The sequence below is a fragment of the Oratosquilla oratoria genome, unplaced genomic scaffold (assembly GCF_046742065.1).
Source record: "Oratosquilla oratoria isolate Oo_2021 unplaced genomic scaffold, ASM4674206v1 SCAFFOLD286, whole genome shotgun sequence".
In the NCBI taxonomy this organism is placed as follows: Eukaryota; Metazoa; Arthropoda; class Malacostraca; order Stomatopoda; family Squillidae; genus Oratosquilla; species Oratosquilla oratoria.
The window spans coordinates 58,659-80,413 of NW_027467637.1; the positions used below are offsets into that span (position 1 = coordinate 58,659).

At 45.7% G+C, this 21,755-nt stretch overlaps 1 protein-coding gene across 8 annotated transcripts in view; it reads right to left on the bottom strand.

Annotated features, from left to right (window-relative positions):
* LOC143023039 (pumilio homolog 2-like) overlaps nucleotides 1-21,755 on the bottom strand; it is a gene marked incomplete at its 5' end in the record, with an annotated part of 77,297 nt that overhangs the window by 14,475 nt on the left and 41,067 nt on the right. For 2 of the 8 annotated variants that reach the window (XM_076181494.1, XM_076181492.1), the window contains 7 exon segments: nucleotides 5,718-6,207; nucleotides 6,555-6,698; nucleotides 7,716-7,812; nucleotides 9,444-9,602; nucleotides 9,713-9,909; nucleotides 11,513-11,572; nucleotides 13,231-13,308. In XM_076181494.1, the coding sequence (XP_076037609.1) occupies nucleotides 5,718-6,207; nucleotides 6,555-6,698; nucleotides 7,716-7,812; nucleotides 9,444-9,602; nucleotides 9,713-9,909; nucleotides 11,513-11,572; nucleotides 13,231-13,308 (1,225 nt within the window). 8 annotated transcript variants of the gene reach the window in all.

Here is a 21,755-nt window from a genome sequence, read left to right on the forward strand (position 1 = left end):
GCAAGGATAATGGGCAGAGGAGTGATGATGTTTAAAGAAAATGGAGAAAAGTGGGAGGTAAGCCAGTTGTTGTTTGCTGATGACACTGCACTTGTGGCAGGATCAGAGGGGGCTTAAGGGAGCTAGTGATGGAGTTTGGGAAGGTATGCAATAGGAGAAAGTCATAGGTAAATGTGGGTAAAAGCAAAGTGACAAGAGTCACGTTTCAATATTTATATATATTTTTTCTCACTGTTCCCACATTCCAGTTCGTACTTCAGTATCCAGCTATTTGGTCTGTGTATGTTGACATTATTTCACCCTTCCCTGGGATTTTAGCAGTTGCATACCTGTTTCTGCTGTTGTTGTTTGGCTGGCTAGGCCTGGGAACTTCGGACTGGCCACAACAACTTTCTCAGTGACCAAGTTTCACCCAGCCCATGAAGGCTGAGCATCATTTCCCTTAACTGTTGGCTATGCTAACAGTGTTTGGAAATATGGATATTCTATTTAGTTGTTAGTTTAAGTACAGTGTGGATCCACTATGTGTAAGACAGGGTTACTGGTAGAAGTCCTCAAAAATATTTCTGTATTTCTATAGTGCAAAAATTTGTTGTTTAGAGTGTGATACATAATCTTCTTGGCATAGCCCTGAATTGTCTTATGTTTTATTTACATGTACTATATATATTCCTTTCAGTCTAGTATTTGGAATCCTTTCCTGATCATTAAAGTTATAAAAATTGATTTAGATTCAATCTATGGCATTGTTAGTATTATGAATATATAAGGGATTAGTTTAATTAGTCAATCAGTATTATGGAACATGAAGTACTGACATTTGTATACTTGGAGTTGTCAAACTGTATACATCTATTTTATTAAGATTCAGAAATACACAAGATGTTTTCTGCTGTTTTTTCTTGCTTTTCTCATTTCCTATTCATCTATTTTCTATTTCTGCTAGTTTTGTTCTTGGTACAAAATTAAGTTAAGCTCAAAATGGATATTTAAGACCAATCTTAATAGATTTTTCCCCTTAATGTTGAGCACCTCTTCATATTTTTGGTCTACCAAATGTGTGTACACTTTTATTCTGCTGAAGAACAACTGATACTGAAGTGTAATTACTGCCCCTTCTAATTATTGTTCACATTTCAACTGCATAGAATTGTATGACATTGGCTTGAATAAATTCTTTAATTTAAAGGGACCAGATTATTAAGTGTATAAACAATCTATTTGCTACATTGATACTTCTTCTATTTTACTCTGGGTATTTACTTCTTCTATTTCACTCTGGGTATTACATTATTTTATTCAAATGAGGGATAAACTCCTTACATGAGTCTTGATGTAATTAATGAGATTCCATTTGATCCGAAGTCTAATCTCACATATGAATAAAATCCATTAATAGCTAGACTGTCCCTCTGTTATACTGTCCCCCACCCCTTGTTACTGTACTGTACCATTTCTCTGAATATTTTCTTTCTTCACCTAATCCTGTGGTGGGGGAAAAGAATAAAGCCACCAAGTCTTCCCACTTAAGTCATACAAGGCAACAAAAAATGGGACAGGGATAGGACTAGGCATCCTTCTCTCTGTAACCCCAAAGGGGACATTCCTAAAAAAAAGTATAGTCATAAGAGGGTCTAGAAGTTTTCCAACCAGTACCCTAATGTTTGGGTCTTTTAATATGCATGGATGTGGCACAGATGAGAGTAAATGGGAAGAGATAGGCAGTATGTTTGTGCAAAGAAAGATTGATGTGTTGGCATTAAGTGAAACCAAGTTGAAAGGGAGGGGCAAGTGTGAGTTTGGGAGTGTAGTTGGGAGGTTCTCAGGAGTGAAGAAAAGACAAGGGAGAGAAGGAATGGCTATACTAGTAAGTAAAGAGATAGGTAAGTGTGTAGTGGAGTGGAAGGAGGTTTCTTCAAGGTTAATGTGGATGAAGGTGAAACTGGGAAGGGAGATGTGGGCTTTTTTAAGTGCATACGGGCCTGGTAGTGAGAAGAGTGTAGAGGAAAAGGAGGCTTTTTGGATGGATTTAAATGAGTGCATAGAGGAATTAGGGAGAAATGTCAATGTAGTGGTATTGAGAGACCTTAATAATAGCAGGGTAGGAAATGAACCAATAGATGGAGTGGTTGGGAAGTGTGGAGTTCCAGGAAAAAATCATAGTGGAGTGTTGATGGTGGAGATGTGTATAGAGAGTTGATGATAGCAAATACAGTGTTTAGGAAGAAAGTCAAACATAAGTACACATGGGAAAGGGTGGTAGAGCGAATGGACTATATAGTGGTAACCAGAAGTATAGTAGGAAGAGTTAAGGATGTACATGTTCTAAGGTAAGAGAGTGGGGGAATATCAGATCAATTTTTGGTGGAAGGTAAGTTGAGAGTGGATAGATGGAGAAAGAGTAAAAGGACAGAAGGTACGAAGGTGCTTAAAATGAACTGCTTAAATGAGAAAGAAAAGGAGTATAAGAAGAAGCTGAGAGAGGAGTGGGAGGGAGTGAAGGATAGAGTAGAACTAGGAGTGCAGGAGGAATGAGGATAGTTCAAGGAGGGAGTCACAAGGTGGAACAAGGAGGATGGAAGGAAATAGAAGGAAGGGTAGAGAATGGTGGGACGAGGAAGCAAAGAAGTTTGTAGAAGAGAAGAGAGCTTTCACAGATTGGTTACAAAATAGGATGAATCACATGAGAGGTACAATGAAAAAGTAAAGCATAAGATAAAGAAGGCAAAGAGGAGGGCAGATGTGAAATGGGTAAGAGTATGACAGAAAATTTTTAAAGTAATAAAAAAATATTTTGGAAAGAAATTAAGAGAGGAAGAGGTGAATCAAGCAGAGAAGAAAAGGTAAAAGGTGCAGATGGAGTGATGATAATGGAAAAGAAGGCTGTAAGAGGAAGATGGGCAGAGTATTTTAGGGAGTTGTTAAATGTGAAGGAGGATAGGGAGGGAAAAGGTAGTTGCAGTGGGAAGCACTATGAAAATGATCATGATGAGTGAGGAAAATGGAGGAGAAATAAGAAAATATGAATTGAAGGCAGTTGTTAAGATGATAAGAGCAGGAAAGGCACCTGGGTTGGATGGATGCCATGCAGAATGTCTGAAGAAAGGAGGTACAGTGATGGTGGACTGGCTGGTGAAGTTATTTAATCTTTTAAAACAGGGAAGAGTGCTGGAGGACTGGAGGAGTGCCTGTATATTTCCACTTTACAAAGGAAAGGGGGGCAAGTGTGAGTGTAGTAGTTTCAGAGGGATCAGTTTTTTAAGTGTAGTTGAGAAGGTTTACGAGAGGATTAGGAGAGGAACAGAGGGAGTAAGTGGTGAGGAACAATACGGGTTTAGGACAGGTAGGGGTTGCATAGATCAGATTTTTGTAACAAGACATATGTGAGAAAGCTTAAGAAAACAGTAAGGATGCTTTTTGGGGTTTTATGGATTTGGAAAAGGCTTATGACAGGGTAAACAGGATGGCACTGTGGGAAGTATTGCAGATATATGGGATAGGAGAAAAGCTATTAAGAGCAGTCAAGAGTTTTTACAAGAGTAGTAGACCTTGTGTTAGGATTAGAAATGGAGAGAGTGAGTAGTTTAAGGTAAATGTGGGATTTCATCAGGGATGTATGTTGCCCTGGCTGTTCAATTTATACATGGATGGGTTGGTGCAAGAGGTTAATGCAAGGGTGGTAGGTCGGGGATTGGAGATGTTTAAAGAAAAGTGATAAGCCAGTTGTTGTTTGCTGATGACACTGTAGTTGAAGCAGGATCAGAGAAGGGATTGAGGAAGTTAGTGACAGAGTTTAGGAAGGTGCGTGAAAGAAGGAAATTGAAGATAAATATGGGTAAAAGTAAGGTGATGAGATCTACAATGGGAGAAAGTGGCAACAGACTGGAAGTGAGTATTACAGGAGAGAGACTGAAGAAAGGATGGATTTAGATACTTGGGTGCAAATGTGGCGAGAAAGGGAGTGGAGGCGGAGGAAAATGTAGATTGAGAGAAGCGAGTAAATGCTTTGGGGGATTAAAAAGTGTAATGAGAAATAGACATTTGGGAATGGATGCTAAGAGGAGGTTGTATGGGGCAGAAATGTGGAATATAAGAGAGGAATAGAGAAGTTTGAATGTGTTTGAGATGAGGTACCTGAGAAGTATGATAGGGATTATGAGGCTGGATAGAGTGAGAAACGAGGTGAGGAGGAGAACAGGAGTGGAAAGGGAATTGGGAGATAGGGTTGACAAAAGAGTATTGGGATGGTTTGGACACATGAAAAGATCGAGTGAAGAAAGAATAGTGACAGAGGTGTGGAAGGCAGAAGTGGAAGGTGTGGACATGGACACATGGAAAGCATGAGTGAAGAAAAATTAGTAACAGAGGTATGGAAGGGAGTGAACTTGAAAGGATGACCAAGGATGAGATGGATGGATAGGGTGAAGGGGTTATTGAGAAAGAGAAGGTCTGTTGAGCAAGAATGGGAGAAGGCAGGAGATAGGGATGAGTGGAGAGTGGCTGTGTATAGATGATACTGTTATATATGGAAGGTAGGGGTGGGGGATGGGTGGGTAAGGAGTGCTTATGTGTGAATGATATTTTGATACAGCCCAAAGGGTTTACTCCCCGTCTTCTCTTTTTCTTCATGAGGGGAAGGAGAGTGGGGGTCTCCGATTAAATGAACTGGCCTTGCTCTGGATGTACTTTGTCTTGCTACATTGCTTCCGACCCAGGGCAATGGGAAGAATACAGGGATGACCCATCATCCATGAGAAGCTAAGATGAGAGGGGGAAAGGGTGGTAGAAGGTATGTGCCTATGACTTGGGTACCTCCTTTATAAGGGGGAAAAAGCTCTTGGCATAGAGATTGATAAACTTATTCAAGGCTTACATTCTAGAATCTAATCTACAATTCAGATTTTGCTGCCATTCATTAAGTCATTTAAAAATTAGCTACATGAACAGCTCTCTTTCTTGAGTGGACATTAATCTCCACTCAAATGACTAAGGTATACAGGGGTATCACTTAAGTCCTTAAAAGAATGATTGTGTCAAATTTATGCAGTCAACACCCACATACGAAAGGAGGAGGGAGGAGAAAGGAGAGAAGAGTGAGGAAGGGAGGAACAAGGAATAGTAGGAAGAGGAGGAGGAGGTGAAGAGGATGGAAAGAAGGGAAAGGGGAGGGAAGGGGGGTAGAGGTGATGGGGAGGGGGAAAGGGAGAAAGGAAGGAGAGGGAGGTAGAGGTGAAGGAGAGAGGGTAAGAGGAGGAATTTTTGCATTTTGTTCGCAATAATCAGTGGCCCACCCCCCACCCCTGTATATAGAGATTATCATTATTATTATTATAAAATAATAATAATAATAATAATAATAATGCATGACTGGTCTGTAGTGTTGTCACTAAGTCCTTAAAGTAACAACTGCACAAAACTTATGCAGTCAATACACTATACAAGAGAGAAGGAAGAGGGAGGAGGAGGAATGAGGTGTCTTGTTAGCTCTCCTAACATGAAAGCTGGAGAAAACAGACAAATTTGATAGGGGTAAGGGTACTAATAGGTTTTGAAGATGGATGATGAGGAGATGGATCTCTCCAAAGTCTTTTGTATGTGGTTCCTATCACCAGCCCCTTCTTCCCACAAATGTCACACTAATTAAACAGTTTTAAGAAAGTCTGTTTGCTTTCCTCCATCAAAACATACATAAAATGCACAACATTGTCATTACATACCTGGATCCATGCTGGTCCTGGCTAAATTCAACAATATGATTGGCGAGGTCACGCAGCTGCAAGTTGGGGAAGCGATTGTTCCGGAAGTCCTCCAAGAGTCGGGAACGCCCTGTGCACTTGTCCAGGCTAAGATTTCGCTTGAGAGGAGGGAACAAAGAAGAGGATGCAGAGGTGGATCCTCCAGTTGTATTGAACATGCCATTTGTAGATCCATTGCGGAACTTTGCTTCTGCTCCCGGAGCAGCGGAGATGACCCGATTGCCTGACATAAGGGCGCCAATGGGTAAAGCTGTTGATGTGCTCAAGCTCGGGGGCGGCGTCAGGCTCCCTGACGTCAGACCAATGGGTCCTGGTGATGCTGTGACTGTACCTAAGGCTCCATAGTTACCTGCATTCCACTTCCCACCTCTGAAGTCTTGTGAAAGCGGAGACAAGACTGAAGATGTTCGATCCAGGGAGTCTCTCCGGTTCATACTGCTCCCACCCAAACCTGTGACAAAGCGGAAGTAACGTCTCTCACCTCTTCTGGCAAATAACATTTCATTATCTCACTATCACATATACAACACATACTTGATTCCTTTACTGCTTAGAATATTAGTTGAATAAAGCATTGAATACCTGGACTGCAACATTAGACTAATCTATACAGAAGTGCAAACCATCCAACAAGGCTACACCTGGTGAGAGCAGTGGCAGCACCAACATGTCCCCACCAATGTCAAGGGTCCGCAAACCACCCAGACTACCCATACAAATGCAGCACCACCCATTAATGGCCATTGCAATAGCTGTTAAGGGGCAGTAAGGATTAAGGGGAGTAGGACGGCAACTTACCACCACCTAGATTGCCAATAGCAGGGGATCCAATCGTGCCCAGTGTGCTATTGCCAAAACCTAGACTACTGGTTTGCAGACCCAACGAGTAGTTGCTGTTGCCTGTTAGTGCATTGGAAGTCTGCAGACCTTGCGTGAGGGAATCTGCAACAATGAGAACAGGACCACACACTATAATTATCTAAATGCAAACACAGAAGGGAAGCTGCCACAGACCCAAGGAGGCACAATGAGGGACGGAAAACACTATCTTCCTTTTGCACCCCACCCCCACCATTTCAACTGTGAAGATAATACATTTCAGTTACTTGTGTCTACCGAGTGCATGTACAAAATTGAAATGCTGCAATCCTTGTGCATGCACCCCAGCAAGCAAGAAATGACTTTAATTAGCCTCTGAGAATTCAATATTGTTGAGCATCCCTCATTCTGTCCCATTGCAATCACCCAGGGGGCAGCAGTCAGCCTCCTGTAGTCTTTGCTGTGCGTCTCCCACTGGCCAGGTTATGCTCATGGCAGCGGGCTAGTGACATGGCGAACATACACAAACAACCCATGCACAGTTTAGGCACCACACCAGCTCCTACTCAAATATCAAAAGTAAAACAAACTTCTTAATAAGAAAAAGTACCGTTAATATATTTTCATCAAAACTGTCTTACTTGTAACCCATACACATGTTAGTCCAACCCATACACAAATAGTTTTAATTAGTACTTGGCCAAGTAGTATTTATTAGTCCACAATCCATTCCATAAGTGGGAAATAAGTGAAATAGGAAGCCAAATGGGGACAACTGGAAAGGATGAAAGTACCAAGGCAAATCTGTTCCAGAAGATTCTTTGGAGAGAGGGAGTGAGTAAAAGAGAGAAATCAAGAGAGAGATCAAAGAGAGAAGTAAGGAGGGAAGGAGAGAGGAAGGAAAGAAGGAAAGAGAGAGGAAAGAAAGAAATGGGAGGGGGGCAAGGCAAAAGAAAGCAGCATATGGGAAATAAATGTACAAGGGAGAGGATATCTTAAGTGGGAAATGTAACACTGTCAGTATAAGCAGCATGGGTGGAGGGGGAATGGGGGGAGGAGGAGGAAGAGATGGAGAGGGTATGTGACACTGAATGATGATAACAGGGGGCAACATGGAGAGGACAGGCACTCATACTATACCTGCAAGGGTGTTCCCTGTGAAAGTCTGAGAGCTGTTGAGGCTGGGAGTCTGGCTGCTATTGTACAATGATGCAGGAGGTGTGCCAATCTGTGGAGCCTACAGGTACGGAAGAAAAAATCATTAGACAGTGAAGTAATATCAACATGAAAATCTTTAAGGATTTGCATTCATTAAATAAAATTTGAAAGAAAAATACAAATTGAACACAAGTCAATATTACATAGCCTAATTATCAAACTTTCCTTCACTGTGAGTGAGGGAAGCAAAATGAGAATTGCATGTCAAATAAAAAAAATGACATATCCTCTCTATACTTATTTCATAAATGTAACAATATTGCTTATGGGAATGCAAGATCAGTTATCTGGGAAAAGGCGTCGTGAGATGATTACAGGCTACAGGATTGTGAAGAAAGTGAGAGAGAGAGAGAGAGAGAGAGAGAGAGAGAGAGAGAGAGAGAGGAGAGAGAAGAGAGAGAGAGAGAGAGAGAGAGAGAGAGAGAGAGAGAGAGAGAGAGAGAGAGAGAGAGAGAGAGAGAGAGAGAGAGTTCCATATGGCAATAATAATGAATTTGTAATTTGTCCCCAATAATTAATGCTTCTATCCTTGAGGTGAATATTGTGCCAAAGGGATGGAGATGCTACAGAAGAGATTAATGGAGGGTAGGCAAATGCAGGATAGTCCAGGGATGAAGTGATTAGCTTTTTAGTTGTCCATATGGAGATATTTATCTCCAATTTCTAATAAATGAATGCTGCATGGGACAACCATTGCCTCAAGTTTCACTGATTGGAAACCCACAGCAGCTGGAAATGATCCTTAGGTACCCTCACAAACCTTTCTGGGAAAAACACTGGACTGTGGTTTCTGGTGTATTAGTGTAGGTTTGGTTCTGTCACTAGCTGTAGGAGAGGAGGAGGAGGAGGAGGAGGAGGAGGAAACATAGACCAGGCTGACAGAGAGATCCTGGACTCAATCTGAAGACAGAGTGCCAGCCCCAGGGTGTTCATGGGTTTTGAAGATGTACAACAGGGAAACGATTCTCTTTGATGTCCATCTTGCAAGACCACAACTTCCAGGTACCCATTGTTGATCCTTGTTACATGAGAGAAATAGAAAATGAGATAGACAGAGAAAAAGGCAGAGAGATGAAAAGATATTTCCTGAGATTATAAGAGAAAGTACATGGGAGAGAGAGAGATTCACCATAGTCTTGGATCACGTGTTGGACTCGTGATCGACAGCTATTACCCTCCCGATTAGAGCTAGGAGCTCATATATGACCGATCTATGGGTAATGCTTGACCTTACACGCACACACACACACAACTCCCCGCCTACGAGAGTTGGAGTAACGACTCGCCGCACAGCTATACTGAAATTATTTCAGCCCTGGGCGGGGTTCGAACTCGGACCTCTGTAGCAGCAGTTGCGAATGCTACCACTGCACCGTTGAGAGTGAGTGTGTGTGATTCACTATGGTCTTGGATCACGTGTTGGACTCGTGATCGACAGCTATTTCCCTCCCGGAAGAGAGCTCAGAGAGTTGGAGCAACGACTCGCAGCTCAGCGATACTGAAATTATTTCAGCCCTGGGCGGGATTCGAACCCGGACCTCCGTAGTGGCAGCCGGGAAATCTACCAACCGAGCCATCGAGTCGCGCTCGCGCGTGTGTGTGTGTGTGTGTAAATTTTCTTCCAAGTCGCGTTCATCGCGAGCCTCTCACCTGGCTGCCCAGGAGTCTCATGTTGTTTGCCGCGGCAGCCTGTGCCCCGTTGGCGCCGTTTATTATGACTGGCGCCGGCGACACAAGGCGAACAGGGGCACCATTGCCTACTCCCCGCATCACCACAGCTCCGTTCTGGTCGTAGTAAGCCGGTATCACCTGCGATACCCAGAAGGTCTCCGGTTAAAGCATGCCTACAGATAGCGACAATATATTCATAACATTTCTTTCTATTTTACCAAGTGCAGGAGGAAGAGTCAAATACGTACCTGGTACTGTGAAAGCTGTCCCTGCAGGTTGCCCGCGATGTTACCGTTGCTCTGGTTGCTGACTTCGGAGGTTTGGGTGGGCGACATGGGCCGACGCTGCGGCTGCCCTCCGGCCGTGGGTCCCTGCTGCTGGATGATGTTGGCGGGGTACACTCCCCAGTGTACGCCATAGTATTGGGGTATCACTGCCGTAGGACCTGCGTATATCACACGTCTTCTTCAGTACAAACTTGCGAGACGCTTCTCTCCCCTAACCCCCTACACCCATATCCTTTCCCTTCCAAACAAAAACACACATTCCACTCCTCGCTTGGACTCGCTTGCTCCCGGTTCTCTCTCTCAGTTCCCCATGCAAGGCTCTCTGACATTTCACAGACTCCCCTTACTTCCACTTCGCTTTCACTCCAACGAGACTCTCTCTCTCCTCAAACATTTGTTCACAAGGTCTCGGACGTTCCCTAAAAGTGACGCTACTGTCGCCAATTAGAACCTAACGCGTTCTACTCACACAGAAACGTTCACTGTAACAGTCGTGACACACCTATTCGCGACCAACAGCAACATACATCTACCTTCCTATGGCCTCACGATTACAGTTTTTGAGTTCTCATCCTAAGCCCACAAGCCTCCCCCCCCCCTCTCTCTCTCTCTCTCTCTCTCTCTCTCTCTCTGTCATTCACGCTGAAACGCCTGGCATGTCTTAATGCCACGCTCAGTTTCCAGGTATTCACATGAACTCCAGAAAACACGTTCGTGCTTTCACCGCTCGAGAGTCCGCTCAGACTCTTTGAACGTTCTTCACTACACATCCCGTTCGCTCTCGCTCTCTCTCTCACTCACTCTCACACTCTCTCTCTCTCTCACACAAACACACACACTCGCGAAAGTCACCTATCAGACACCAATTTTATTTCACACGAAAATCTCCGTTACAACCTGAGATGCATTCTAGTTACGTCGCTTCAGGGCCTTGGTAGACTAATTACATAGGACTTTTTTGAAGTAATTTCTCTCCGAGGGAAACGAAATCGTTCTTTCAAGGAGAAAATGGAATGTGTGTGTGTGTGTGTGTGTGTGTGTGTGTGTGTGTGTGTGTGTGTGTGTGTATATATATATATATATATATATATATATATATATATATATATATATATATATATATATTACAAGCGATCTAGAACGAAGTGTGGTGCACATCGCTCAGTCCACTAAGGCTGATGGAATATTAGTCGTACCATTGCCCTTCATGCATCCAACACGGTCTTTATAACCTCATAACCCTAACCTGAAATCCCTTTGATAGCTCCCAACCGTTCTTCATTCATTGTTCACAACAGCAAGGTCAGAAACATCCCTCGCAATAGTATCAACTCTCTTTCACACACACACAAGCATACGCATGCATCCTGTCAAACACGAATATTCTTTCCTCTGCCTTACAAATGATGTTCGTCTCTTCTATTCGTCTCAACCTATGGTAGCAGCTCATCCATCCACGAGGAGTTCTCAAGTTCACTAATCGGGTGCCCTGATTTCTCCCAGCACCGCTGGATCGACGAATGTGGCATGGAACGCTGCAAGACGCTTCTGCCTCGTTTTTTTCCCTTCTCATCAATGAAAACCACATTATGCCCAACATTTCCCCGTTAAATATATGATATTACAGAAGGGGCATGCAGTGTTCTTGTGCCCTTCACTATCGGGCCCAAACGGTGCAAGGAGTCCTTATGGCATCCACCGAAGGACACTGAATACTATTCATACACGCAAGCACACAAGTAAACAGACACGCGTCCATACATGCAGACATGGGTTCTCCTGAGCTTGTCGGCCGATGGGGTGGCGCCTGGTATTTCAGCCCTGAAAAAGAAACGCACCATAGTTTTGCAGACCGAGAGGTGTTCTTGCTGCACAGGTGCGTGCACGAGCAGCGGACGGGGCGGGACGGACAGGTGGCGACAGGGGAGGTGACAGGCGGCGTTAGACAGGCAGCAGCAAACAGCAGACGGCAAGGGGGGTCAAGTAGTAGTGCAAAAAAAAGGAGGGCAAGAGGAGGTGGGGGAGTCAAAAAGAACATTCAGTATTCAGGCAAGCTGGCAACGAGTCATCGACACCTTTTTTTTTTTTTTTCTTTATTAAGTTCCCATCTTGCTGCTGCTGCTCTCAACCTTTATACGTCGTTCGCCTCAGGTGACGTCATGTCGTCACACTAATGAGGGGGACGACGTCGACCTACCAACCACCTTAAGAGTTAAGAATAAAATCCAAAGCCGTACCGTTTCTACATCGATTCACCTAATACTTGCTACCCCATCTGACTGGAACACTCCCGCCCCCAACAACCCTCACTCCTTCACTGACGAAGCCAGTACCTCGGATATGCCATCTATGCCTCACACTACTGCCACCGTCCTCACTGTGAGTGTCTTTTCCACGAGAGGACAGATACGCCACACAATAAGATGACGAAACCCTGAAACCTGCGCCGCGTTCTCCACATATCAAACCGGGTTGCACCATGTCTGGGGAGTCGGAGCGCGGCGCCTGGTGTGACGTCACCTCGGCGCAAGGCAAATCCGAGCTGATGACAATGACTGCAAAAATTATCCAGGCGTACCCTGCCCAGTGAGCGTCCAACCCATTGGACCTCCTTCCCTCGCCCACACCCATGTACTGAAGCACAAGCCCCCCTTCAGTGGACTTCTACTACCTCTCTTCAGTGCCGCACAGACCTCCTGGAGTCCTATTCCCTCCCCCCACCCTCTTCCACTAATATCTCTTCACCGCAAAACCCGCTTGTCTAAACTCAGGTCACAACCTTTCTTCAGTGTCGCACAGACCTCCTGGATGACACCATACCTCCCTGAGGAACTACCTTACCTGATTACAAACTGCACACTACTCACTCCGAACTACAACTCCCACTTTTTCTCTACCACTCCAGTCGAGTTACCCACTCCCCTATACTTCACGTTGGTCATGGCATTCAGGCAAGTTCCTCAGTGCAGAGTCCAGTCAGCGACACTTCACCCAACCCGCCCACCGTACTCAAGTCTATTATGCCTGATAATGCCAAAACGGCTCAGTTCACCAACCCGCCGCACTACTCTGATTGGATAATGCCACGGCACTAACCTCTGATGAGGTGAATTGCTGTCCGCACGTAACACCTCGTTAGACGTGACGAGCAACCAGAGCCCGAGTTGGGCAAAAGGTGGGGGGAGGGAGGGGGTCCCCGGTTTAGCATCATCACGATGTTTATCGTTATAACATAAGCAGATCCTCCAAGCTCCTGTAGTGTCCCTCCCTTACCACCTTTCAACTGCACCCACAAAGGGCGTACCCACAAAGGGCGTACCCTTCCTCCCTCCCCAGCCACCTAAAGTATGAACCGGCGTCGTCATCACCTTCCGACCTTATCCTTCACGAAGTATTTCCCCACTACCTTGCGATCTGTCCCTCTAACGGGCGTCCCTGCAAACAGGGAGGTAGTACTCAAACTTCAAGGTCGAACTTACCAGTGATGAGTGTTCCGACGTAAGGCTCCTGGGCGTTGATCACGTAGGGGGCGCTGAAGGCTGCCGGGGGAGGGAGTCCTGCAAGGGGACAAGAAGGAGAGCTTTGTCATCGAGTGACTACCTCTAACCCCAATTGTGCGGCGAAAACCTTAAGGGCCATTTACACGGTCAAACAGTATGACAAACCCGGTTTGTCAGACATGAGTTTGAAGTGATGTTTGACCGTGTGAATGGGATATTTGGTCGTCAAACACGTTTGTCGAACGTGTTTGACAACCAAATACCCCATTCACACGGTCAAACATCACTTCAAACACTTGTTTGACAAACCGGGTTTGTCAAACCGTTTGACCGTCTAAATGCCCCCTTTACACTTGCCGCTTGAGCAACGTAAACAATGACCTTTTTTTGTACATTTAAATGTGGAAACAAAAATTCGAACAGCATAACTTAAGTGTAGCCACAAATAGGCTAAACATGTCCAGTAAATGTTTGTGTGCGTTTTCACCCTTTTCTCTCTTCCTCTATCCACGTGGAATGAAGAAGATTACAAGGAGGAAAGACCCTTACGAGTCGCAGAGTAACAAATACACCAAGCTGCCCTGACAAATATAAAACGAATTGAATCAAGTGCATGTGCTAACGAGAGTCAATGGAAATTATGTGGATATTTCCAAGCCACAGTAGGCGGGGGTTCATCCCAGTTTCCCAGCCACCGCGGGGACTTTCCACGATGACTCGGCCAACTTGGAGGACCCACACCAAAACCCATCACCACAGACCATCAAATACAAGCAAACCACTTCAAAGAATAATCACACTAGACTGAGTGCAGATGAAGATTGCGCTGAACCACTCAGCCTTTTGGAACCAACACCACTAACACTAGAACCTGCCCGTATCCCTTACAACGCCCGTAACAGCCGCAACGGGCCCGTAACGGCCCCGTAACGGCCGTGACCTTGCCGGCTCTTGACTGGGCAGCGCGCAACAGTCCTGACAGAGCCATTCGTCAGTGCAAGGACCAGGGCCATTTTTCACGTCGGCGGTGTACTGCGGACTTGCCCTGACAGATACATCCCTTTTTTTCTCCCGCCGGACTAACAATACAAGCCCAGCCGTGCTGCGAATCATGTTTACTCCCGTTATTTCGCAATTTCGTCACGCTACAAATAAACGCAGGAGGCTCTCTTTTCGAAAAATGCTGCGCTTCGAATGCACGCAGCGACTGTAGTGATGTAACAGCTTCGAGGCAACTTCGTCCATTTAGACGACGCCCAACAAGAACAGCTCACACAGACAACAGCTTCAGCTACCACGATGATACTGCACACTTACTTACACAGTATTAATCTAGCCATAAAGGTACTTTTCCTGACTTCTGGTAGTCCTGAAGTGCCTGCCAGGAACTACGAGGGGGGTCGCTCTACGAAGGAGTCGTCCTGAGAGGGGCTAAGGTGGTGGTGGTGTGGGGGGGGGGGAGGCTGCGAGGGAAACCTCCCCCCCCCTCCAACCATCGCCCTTTCAGTTCCAACAAAACCCCGGAGTGCAACTACGCCGTCCACTGTCGCCGCCCATCATTCTCTCATTGGAATGGGTGGCCCCTCTTAGCACACCCACCTCCCAACCCACCCGCATGTCCCCTGCTTGCACCGCCAGGCCATGTACCGGGACCCCGCCCCCAACACACACACAAAATCTTACAGATTCACAGATCAAGAAGTCATTAGGCTCATAATCTAAACAATGCAAGGGAAGGGCTGGGCTTGCTTCTGGGCTGGCCCCATCACATTTCACTGTAAACTACGGACTTCGTATCTGTCAGACCTAAGTCTCGGAGTTTTCTAAATTACGGAATGGTACAGTATAATGTACACACACACACACACACACATATATATATATGTGTGTGTGTGTGTGTGTGTGTGTGTGTGTGTGTGTGTGTGTGTGTGTGTGTGTGTGTGTGTGTGTGTGTGTGTGTGTGTGTGTGTGTGTGTGTGTGTGTGTGTGTGTGTGTGTGAGAAACACCCTATGTGCCTACTAACTTTCCAGACTCCTTTATCCGTGGCACTCTCAACAGGAAACTTGCCCACACTGTGTGTGTGTGGGGGGGGGGAGGAGGGCTATTTTGGTTACCTGCAGTACACAGGCCAAGCTACAAAACATTGCACCCGACATGTTTACAAACAGACGCTTGCAAGGTACAGTCGCGCTAAAAAAAAAAAAAAAAAAGACACTCCTCCTGTTTTCACAATGCAAAAATAATACTCGTTGCTACTTTCACATTTTCCATGTAGTTTCCTTGGAGTAACAGATACTTTCTTCGGTTTGGAAATATATTCAACATGGTGAGAATAGCAGTGGCTTAAAACTTTTGGCAGCGACTGTGCGGACGGATAAGAGTGCAGGTGCACCCGCTAATTGGCACCATGATGTGCAGAGCATTCTAGTGAGCCTCGGAGAGCGTGTTGTGGGCGGCCATGGTCCGACACGCAGGCCTGGCCCCTCGCGTGAAAGCGAAAGGAGTCTTGCACAGATATATCGCTCCCCTACTCCTTCCCACCCACAACACACAGGCCTCTCTTGATAGCCTAGTTAGCAAGTCACTGCCGCACTTGTCACGAGGATGCCGGGTTCGAGTCCTTGGCAGTACCACATTTCAATTTCTGCATGTCGGCCTTTGATGGCTTAGAATTAAAGTGCATTGTGGTTGTTAACTGTACCACGAAGACGAGGGTGGGGAGACGCAAGTCACTACGCAATACTAACGAACATTTAACCTGACAAGTCGGATTCACATAAGAGGAAAATTGCCCCCCCCCCTCCCCGTAAGGGTGGGTTACTTCTTCCCGTCTTCGCTGCCCTGAGGGTGGAGAGTGGTGCCACGGACACGTATGAAATAACCTGGCAGAAACCGTAATAAGAAAAGTACCAGCCAGAGCGGAGAGTGATAATACCTCGTCTTCCTCGCACCATTTCGAAACCATCTAGTGTAACTCAAACTTGGTAGTCATATCCACTGCTTCTACTGTATAATGACTTTTCAATAGCCATAGTCCATCCTACCATACTCTGTTAATAAAAGTACGCAGAATATACGCCATTTATCAGGGGTTCTAATGCAGTTGTGAGCAGCAAGGGGGAGGGTCTTCGGCATCACCGCAACCTCGAGGGAAGGGGCAATGGCTGGGCGCTCCAGATGAGTTTGTGCGCGGGAGGGACGACTAGAACTAGCGCTAGAGCTCTAGATAGACAAAATAGGGAGAGTGGACGTGCATTCACATGACGTGACTATAACTCCAGTGTTAAAAGAGGCAGGACAGGATTAAAGAGAGAGGAACAGGAGGAGTAGTCAGGTGTTCAAAGAGGAGTCCATTGGTCTTGATTAACATGGACACTCAAGAACCTTCTCGAAGACCTGCTGCAAGGCGGGCGGAGGCCCATTGGGAGGTCTTCCCTCGCAGCTGGTGCACTCCTTAACCTGCAGGGGGGCGGTAACGTTCCTCTTAGAGATAACACGATCCTCCCTGTCCCTCCTCCCCCGTTCTCATCCAACTCCGCAACAATTTTGCCTCCAGGCCCAGACGCCTTCTCTCCCTCCCACGTTCAACTTGTTTAGGGCCTCATGAAAGGCCTTTAGGACTGTTCCAGATAGCGCGCCGCCTTCTTGGGTCCGAGGGGACTTAGTCGTTTATGGCAGGAATACTCGTACTTTAACACCGGAGCACTGGCCCAAAATTATCTGTCAACTGGTTTTTCCTGTCCCCTACACCCCGCCGGCCGGCACTGCTTTTATTGGTTCCCAGCCTTCAACATCAACTACCATCACTTTTCCATCACCACCACACCTCTACCATCACTCCAACCAACCAACAAACCAACCACCTAACCATCCAACCACCACTGACACCACCACCACCACCACCAACATCGTTACCCATCCATCTCCACAGACGTGCAAACTTCGTGGTAAATCACGAAAAAAAGAAAGCCTGGTCTTGGGGCCTACAGTACGCTGAACTATGTAAATACCCTTTTCTTCTATCCCATAACTGCAAAGCATCTCGACCCCATTCCCTTTGTATAAACAGAAAGGAAACCATAAACTACATTCAGTCAGTTCTTAAACTCGCAGTTCAGTTTGAGGAGCATAAATCCAAAGAAATCCTTGGGTGAAGTTGGACGACGTGTTAAATGACGTAGCACATCCGAAGTAATATGTCTAAACCCGAGCAACAAACCCTGTTAAAATGACTCTGTGGCTCCACCAGTGGTTCTAATTGACCCAGAAACAGTCCTCATTACACACATAGTATTACATCCTAAATAAAAATAAAAATAAAAATAAAAATCATATTAATCCTCTCCACCGCGGTCCACCAATTGACCCAGAAACAGTCCTCATTACACACATAGTATTAAATCCTAAATACTTATATAAAAAAAAATCATGTTAATCCTCTCCACCGCGGTCCACCCTCGTACCCAAATTTGACAACCACGGCAAGTCATGACGCCTTTACAGCCTTAAGAGATGCGCTATTGACATGCAAAATGCTATCATTTCCATACTATTGACTCCCGGCATGCTCACTAACGGAAGGAGGCACGGGACCAGGCGTAAAGTGAACGAGAGGAGAGGAGAAGGAGGGCAAGAGATGCCAGGAGAGGGGAGATGGGGGAACAGACGAGAATGCAGTTGCGGGGAGGAGCCAAATGTTATGGAAGACAGTACAGGTTGAAGGAAACGTTGGATGAGAGGGTGGCGCGGAACTAGTGGTTGGTTTGGTCTGGCTGGCACGACTGAAGCTTCGAGGAGCAGCTGTCCCAGAAGCGGGAAGAGCCATCTTCCTCGTCGACAGATGACGGCCGGGACAGGTGACCTCACCGATGTTCCTCCTCCTTCACTTGATTATCTTTCTACGATCTCCGCGTGACCCACACTTCTCTTCTTCGTTCTCTTTTCTCTCTTTCTCTTTCTCTCTCTCTCTCTTTCGTGTCTCGACCCCTGGCGAAATACGAGATACCGTCGGACACTCGAGTAGCTGCTGCAATACCGAAAGCTGTTTGCCCTCCGAAGAGCCGCATTGTGTGCTTATACCTACTCACTTTCATACTTATTGCATCCACACCGGTTGTGCGATTTCTTCATCTCGATTCCCCACTCCTTCAGTTAACACTTGTCTTGACTGGGTCTCTAAACCTGTTTGGTGTTCTTAGTTTATTTCCTGCTCCCAATACTGTGTACAGTCAAAAATGGCCATGACAGTGTAAACACATCACCCTTTTCGATTTCTTCATATCATCTGCCTCGGCGGTGCAACCCGCCATTACGAATGACCCACACAATACGTGTACAAGGTAATTACGTTAAAATTGACATCACGTTGGTTTGCTGTTGCATCCCTTTCTCTTCTCGGCGAGACGAGAAAGGAAGAGTCGTGGACAGACAGACAGTGGCGTCACGGTCTTCGTGGCTTGAGCCACCGTCGCCGATCTCACTTCGAAAGGTTGTTTCCTGAAACACAGGAACAGCAGCAGCAGCAGCGCCACTTCCTTTGATTAGCCCATAGACGCCGACGATCGTTCTGTAAACATTCTCCAGATGCCGTCAAGTGATTCTAATCAGTTGAGAAAAAACCCGGTTGTCGATGCGTGTGTGTGAGAGAGAGAGAGATGAGAAAGGGAATGAAGATGTGTTCGCACAGGGAAGGCATAACTTATACAAGACAGGGCAATGTTGTTGCAAGAGGAGATTCCTTAGTGTGAGGATGAGGGTTGAGAGAGAATCCATAACAACGAAGTTCATACAGAAGAAAGACTGGAAACCCTGGAGCGGTGTTTCTTAACCTTTTATGGCTGCGACCCGAAATCCTGTACAGATACATGGCGACCCTTACCTCCATAAACACTTAAAAGGCAAAAGTAGATGTTGGTAGTTTTTTCACCTCAATTAAATCGTCAATGTCTCAGTGTTTGGCTTAACCTTAGACAATAATGACTTAGGAGCTCTACAATCAGGATTAATACTTTGATAATATTTTGAAAAGGAATATTGAGGAAATAATAAGTCCACAAATCCTTGGTGACCCATTCAAATGGCTTGGCGACCCAGTTTTGGGTCGCGACCCAAGGATTAAGAACCACTGCCCTCGAGGATAGAAGTTCCAACTACAACACGATATGGTCACGTGTTTCTTTAAGACTTTCATTCTAATCCCAGAAGATTTCATTCAGTTACATGCGGACTTGGATCGCTGTTACCATGAACTACAGTTTACAAGCGCTTTAAACTTTCTGTTGTAATGCCAGAAGACTCTGGGCCGTTGTTGTTATGGACTTCAGTTTGCCAGCACTGACACCACCACCACCACCACCACATCGTTACCCATCCATCCGCCACCTTTACCCATCCATCTCCACAGACGTGCAAACTTCGTGGTAAATCACGAAAAAAAGAAAGCCTGGTCTTGGGGCCTACAGTACGCTGAACTATGTAAATACCCTTTTCTTCTATCCCATAACTGCAAAGCATCTCGACCCCATTCCCTTTGTATAAACAGAAAGGAAACCATAAACTACATTCAGTCAGTTCTTAAACTCGCAGTTCAGTTTGAGGAGCATAAATCCAAAGAAATCCTTGGGTGAAGTTGGACGACGTGTTAAATGACGTAGCACATCCGAAGTAATATGTCTAAACCCGAGCAACAAACCCTGTTAAAATGACTCTGTGGCTCCACCAGTGGTTCTAATTGACCCAGAAACAGTCCTCATTACACACATAGTATTACATCCTAAATAAAAATAAAAATAAAAATAAAAATCATATTAATCCTCTCCACCGCGGTCCACCAATTGACCCAGAAACAGTCCTCATTACACACATAGTATTAAATCCTAAATACTTATATAAAAAAAAATCATGTTAATCCTCTCCACCGCGGTCCACCCTCGTACCCAAATTTGACAACCACGGCAAGTCATGACGCCTTTACAGCCTTAAGAGATGCGCTATTGACATGCAAAATGCTATCATTTCCATACTATTGACTCCCGGCATGCTCACTAACGGAAGGAGGCACGGGACCAGGCGTAAAGTGAACGAGAGGAGAGGAGAAGGAGGGCAAGAGATGCCAGGAGAGGGGAGATGGGGGAACAGACGAGAATGCAGTTGCGGGGAGGAGCCAAATGTTATGGAAGACAGTACAGGTTGAAGGAAACGTTGGATGAGAGGGTGGCGCGGAAATAGTGGTTGGTTTGGTCTGGCTGGCACGACTGAAGCTTCGAGGAGCAGCTGTCCCAGAAGCGGGAAGAGCCATCTTCCTCGTCGACAGATGACGGCCGGGACAGGTGACCTCACCGATGTTCCTCCTCCTTCACTTGATTATCTTTCTACGATCTCCGCGTGACCCACACTTCTCTTCTTCGTTCTCTTTTCTCTCTTTCTCTTTCTCTCTCTCTCTCTTTCGTGTCTCGACCCCTGGCGAAATACGAGATACCGTCGGACACTCGAGTAGCTGCTGCAATACCGAAAGCTGTTTGCCCTCCGAAGAGCCGCATTGTGTGCTTATACCTACTCACTTTCATACTTATTGCATCCACACCGGTTGTGCGATTTCTTCATCTCGATTCCCCACTCCTTCAGTTAACACTTGTCTTGACTGGGTCTCTAAACCTGTTTGGTGTTCTTAGTTTATTTCCTGCTCCCAATACTGTGTACAGTCAAAAATGGCCATGACAGTGTAAACACATCACCCTTTTCGATTTCTTCATATCATCTGCCTCGGCGGTGCAACCCGCCATTACGAATGACCCACACAATACGTGTACAAGGTAATTACGTTAAAATTGACATCACGTTGGTTTGCTGTTGCATCCCTTTCTCTTCTCGGCGAGACGAGAAAGGAAGAGTCGTGGACAGACAGACAGTGGCGTCACGGTCTTCGTGGCTTGAGCCACCGTCGCCGATCTCACTTCGAAAGGTTGTTTCCTGAAACACAGGAACAGCAGCAGCAGCAGCGCCACTTCCTTTGATTAGCCCATAGACGCCGACGATCGTTCTGTAAACATTCTCCAGATGCCGTCAAGTGATTCTAATCAGTTGAGAAAAAACCCGGTTGTCGATGCGTGTGTGTGAGAGAGAGAGAGATGAGAAAGGGAATGAAGATGTGTTCGCACAGGGAAGGCATAACTTATACAAGACAGGGCAATGTTGTTGCAAGAGGAGATTCCTTAGTGTGAGGATGAGGGTTGAGAGAGAATCCATAACAACGAAGTTCATACAGAAGAAAGACTGGAAACCCTGGAGCGGTGGTTCTTAACCTTTTATGGCTGCGACCCGAAATCCTGTCCAGATACATGGCGACCCTTACCTCCATAAACACTTAAAAGGCAAAAGTAGATGTTGGTAGTTTTTTCACCTCAATTAAATCGTCAATGTCTCAGTGTTTGGCTTAACCTTAGACAATAATGACTTAGGAGCTCTACAATCAGGATTAATACTTTGATAATATTTTGAAAAGGAA